General features: G+C 42.0%; 1 protein-coding gene across 1 annotated transcript; it reads right to left on the reverse strand.

Annotated features, from left to right (window-relative positions):
- On the reverse strand, positions 1-3,419 carry LOC109468230. The gene is made up of 3 exons (XM_019766482.1): positions 3,108-3,419; positions 1,363-1,476; positions 1-318 (listed from the first exon to the last, which is right to left on the reverse strand). Exons 1-3 carry the CDS (start codon positions 3,259-3,261, stop codon positions 299-301), a joined length of 288 nt encoding a protein of 95 aa, XP_019622041.1. The 5' UTR covers positions 3,262-3,419; the 3' UTR covers positions 1-298.
- Between the last annotated feature and the right edge of the window lie 306 nt (positions 3,420-3,725).

Genomic DNA, 3,725 nt, shown 5'->3' on the forward strand with positions numbered 1-3,725 from the left:
AGTAGGTTTTATTGAATAAACTCCGTGTACACAGTATCCTTGTTGACCCCTATAAAGTTTGTAACTTCGAAATGGTTGATCGTATATCAATGTGAGGTAAGTGACTGTGAGGTATAAGGCGGACTGTAAAATGGAAACTCAACAAGAAAAAAAAAATCCTGCATACATGGATAAGGATCATTACAAGACACTGCGTTTACACGATTTACTCATCAACCTAGCGTCCAGTCCAGCCTTTTTAATGCCACTGAAAACTCCAGTCTTCAGTTCATCCGTTAGGCTGCGCTGGTTACAGGACTTAGCGTCGCTTTCGGGTATCTGTAAAAAAGGACAATTCGCAAAGCTTAAACAAGTAAAATCTGAGATTTCATACCTCCGGGCTTTTTATTGTATATTTTTATATAGGGTTTTAAACAAAGAATTTATCGAGACCGGACACCCCTCTGTGTGAGGGGTCATATACGTGGACCAGACCGAGAATAGCTTAACACGCCAAAGGTCAACGGTCGCGACCACTTTCACGCTCAAAGCGGTGTTTTGGGACCACCAAAACATGGAAATCTAAATCTCTCACAAAACCCTTCCGCGGAAGGATATCTCCTCCCCCGGAGGTAACAAAGAAATACACACAAACTATAGTAAAAAAAGAGAAAAAGGGAAAGAGAAAAAAAGGCGTTGAGGCCGGGAATAAAATCTTGAAGCAGTGTCCTATCTGCAGATTTCTTGCACTTAAAAAACATGTTAATCAGATTTCTTTCCTTAGCAACACGTATGGCAGAGTATAATGAATAAAGGGTTTGATCAGAATAAGTAGATAATTAGCAAGAATTAGAGGCTAACAACAGACTTTGCAGTAACAAACATCCTAAGTTAAATAACTCTTTACTCTGTCATGCTAAAAAAAGTTGTTATGTCCCAATATCATGCACAGTTGCCATAAATCAATAAGCCTAACATATACATTAATAGTGCTGTCCTGCATGCCCGTAGCCAGGATTTTGAATGGGAGGATTCTTCCCACTGGTTGAGGGACCAGCGAGCGCCGCAGGCGCGAGGTTCCTAATAAGGGGCATGCTCCCCGGGAAAATTTTGAAAAACGAACCTTTTGAAGTGGGATTTCAAAGAAAAAAATCAGAGATAGCTTTTTATTCAATGACAAAGTGAGAAGTTTTTCTACGTATACGGTTCCAGCCCGCTGGTGATAAGAATCAGTTCATCTTTTAAAGAGAAATATTGGACCTTTAGATAAAATGTGGACCAAAAAGTGGACCTTTGAGCCTTGTGGGGGGTTCGACCGAGCTCCGCCTGCTGGATACGGGCATGTCCTGCAAGGAAAAAGGAGCAAAAAGTGAGATTTCTTACAATCTTCCTCCTCCGGATCCATCTGGAGCTCCCGTGCTTCCAGTTGCTCCTGTTTCTCCATCAGACTGTCTAGGAGGTCCCTTGCCTCTTCCAACACCTCCCTCAGCTCTGGCCCTGTATTATATGAAGGATGGGCAAAAGAACAAGAAACAGTCATGCCTTCAAATATCAACTAAGAACTGATGAGGTGTTCAAAAACTCGTATTTCCCAAGAACTACCGTAGTAGAGTGAAACTCGTTGCCACCAAGCACAGTTAGGGCATCATTAACTAGAAAGCTTTAAACTGTGGCCTTTAAACTGTGGACATGTTGTATTCTATTTCTCTATGTGTCACAGGCTGATCACTGTAGTTGAGCGGTTCTCAAACAACTGTTTGGAAAAAGCCTAGCCTAAGGCGCATTCCCATATAATGACTAAATGTCTTTGTACATGTAACTATGATGTGTATCCCTGTCCATATGTGTACCTTTTATCCTCTATTTCTTCATCTTCGAACCCAGATGTTTAGTTCAAATGGAATGTCAGTAGGTAACTAGTCTGATAAGTTTTAATGCCCAGAAATCGCACTAGTCTGATAAGGCTTAGTTTTAGAAAGGATCAGTTCGAATCAACCCCGAACTACAATCATAAGAGCTAGCGTCACGGTTGAGTTGTGAAGCAAAACTTGGCAAAATCGTTATAGTTTAAAGGCATCCAATGCAATTTCAGAACGGTAAAAAATTCTTAATATAATAATAAGGCAATCTGTAAGATATTGACAAATACTATCCCACATGAGCACATTTGAATCGATATTAAATGATACTTTAGGTATTTAAAACAGCAGAAACAAGCTGTCCTTTATTTTCTAGGTGGTGTCCTAAAATTAATTCAGGTCCTTCCAGTAATCGTCTTTCGTCAGAATTTTGAGCAATTTTGCTCATATGAACGTCGATATACATTGGGACTGTGTGGTTTCAACTTCAATTTAGTATGTAGATAAGTGACTAGAATATTGATGTCTGGTTACCTGGTCCTAAAAACGACACTGGATGCCTTTAAGAGGGCCTGCATGGGGGGGGGGTGATTACGAATCACACAGCATTTTCGTAGCTGATTACGAATTATGTTAAAGGCTCAGAGCTGATAAGCTTTGTGGCTAATGTACAATTACAAATAAGTTGATTTTTGGGAAGGCTGCCTACGGATTAGAAAGACTAAAAGACCTGATTACACCTTACGAAAAAGGGCATATAGGCCAGCACATCGGCAGAACGTACTGCGCCTGCGCCCCCATTTTTCACGGTTTTTGTTGGATTTTTGGTCAGCGTTGCATCAGAATTTTGTCAGTTGCAGACCTTATGTTATCCGACATGGCAATTGGAAACTACAGATGGAGTGTTAACCTTATCTGCACAAAAACGACCTTCTACTGAAGTGCTATATACAGGCCCCCTCGGCCTCTCTCACAAACCTATCAACCAAGAATTGAGGTGTTCAAAAACTCGTAGCGTCTTCGGGTCGGAACCAAGAGGTGCCGGGTTCGAAGCCGATCTTGTGCCCTTGGGAAAGGCACTTTACACGACTTTCCTAACATCACTCAGTTGTACAATTAGTACATAGCTTCAGCTAGGGACGTCCCTCGGATAGGACATTAAATGGAAGTCCCGTGTTTGGGCGAGCCACACCCCACGCACGTTAAAGAACCCACCGCACTTATCGTAAAGGGTAGGGGACCTTACCGGTGTGAGTGGTTCAAACCTACCTTCGTCCAAGTTGACGGGGAGGTTAGATCGACTGTCGAGCCCGGACCGTCGGCTCCTCCTCCTCCTCCTCCACCCTGAAAGCCCTTCGCTGTCCTCAATCAGCATCGCCACGACAACGATCGTCACAAGCAGTGTGCAGACAAACAGCTTCATGGTGTAGCTTCAACTGCTTGCATCAGATGTCTTCACTTGTTAAAGAAATATTCTTCGCTCCCTCCAGGCGACACATGCCCCATATTCTACATGTACAGAGGTTGTTGTGATGCTGTTAAACAATAGACTAGCTTCATGCATATTCAACATGTAGAGAGACCGGTTTATGCTCTGGACAGTGATATATATTTTGAAGACGCAGTCTTGCGTGCAAAAACTTTTGTACTGCTCGGATAAATTTTTGGGCAAAATTTCAATTTCTGTCGAGAGAAGACATCCATGTAAGATATTAAGGAAACTAAATATGCTGAAGCGCCAATATTAAGGAAACTAGACGTGTTATTACAAAGATATGACCGATGTTCTAGTCGCACAGACAACTCAGGATAATCACGTGGTAAAACTAGAATGGTGGACAGCCATGGATGGCGTTTCTTTCATTTGTGTTTTTTGCATTTTTGTTG

The sequence above is a fragment of the Branchiostoma belcheri genome, unplaced genomic scaffold, assembly GCF_001625305.1.
Source record: "Branchiostoma belcheri isolate BF01 breed outbred unplaced genomic scaffold, Haploidv18h27 scaffold196, whole genome shotgun sequence".
NCBI classification, from domain to species: domain Eukaryota; kingdom Metazoa; phylum Chordata; class Leptocardii; order Amphioxiformes; family Branchiostomatidae; genus Branchiostoma; species Branchiostoma belcheri.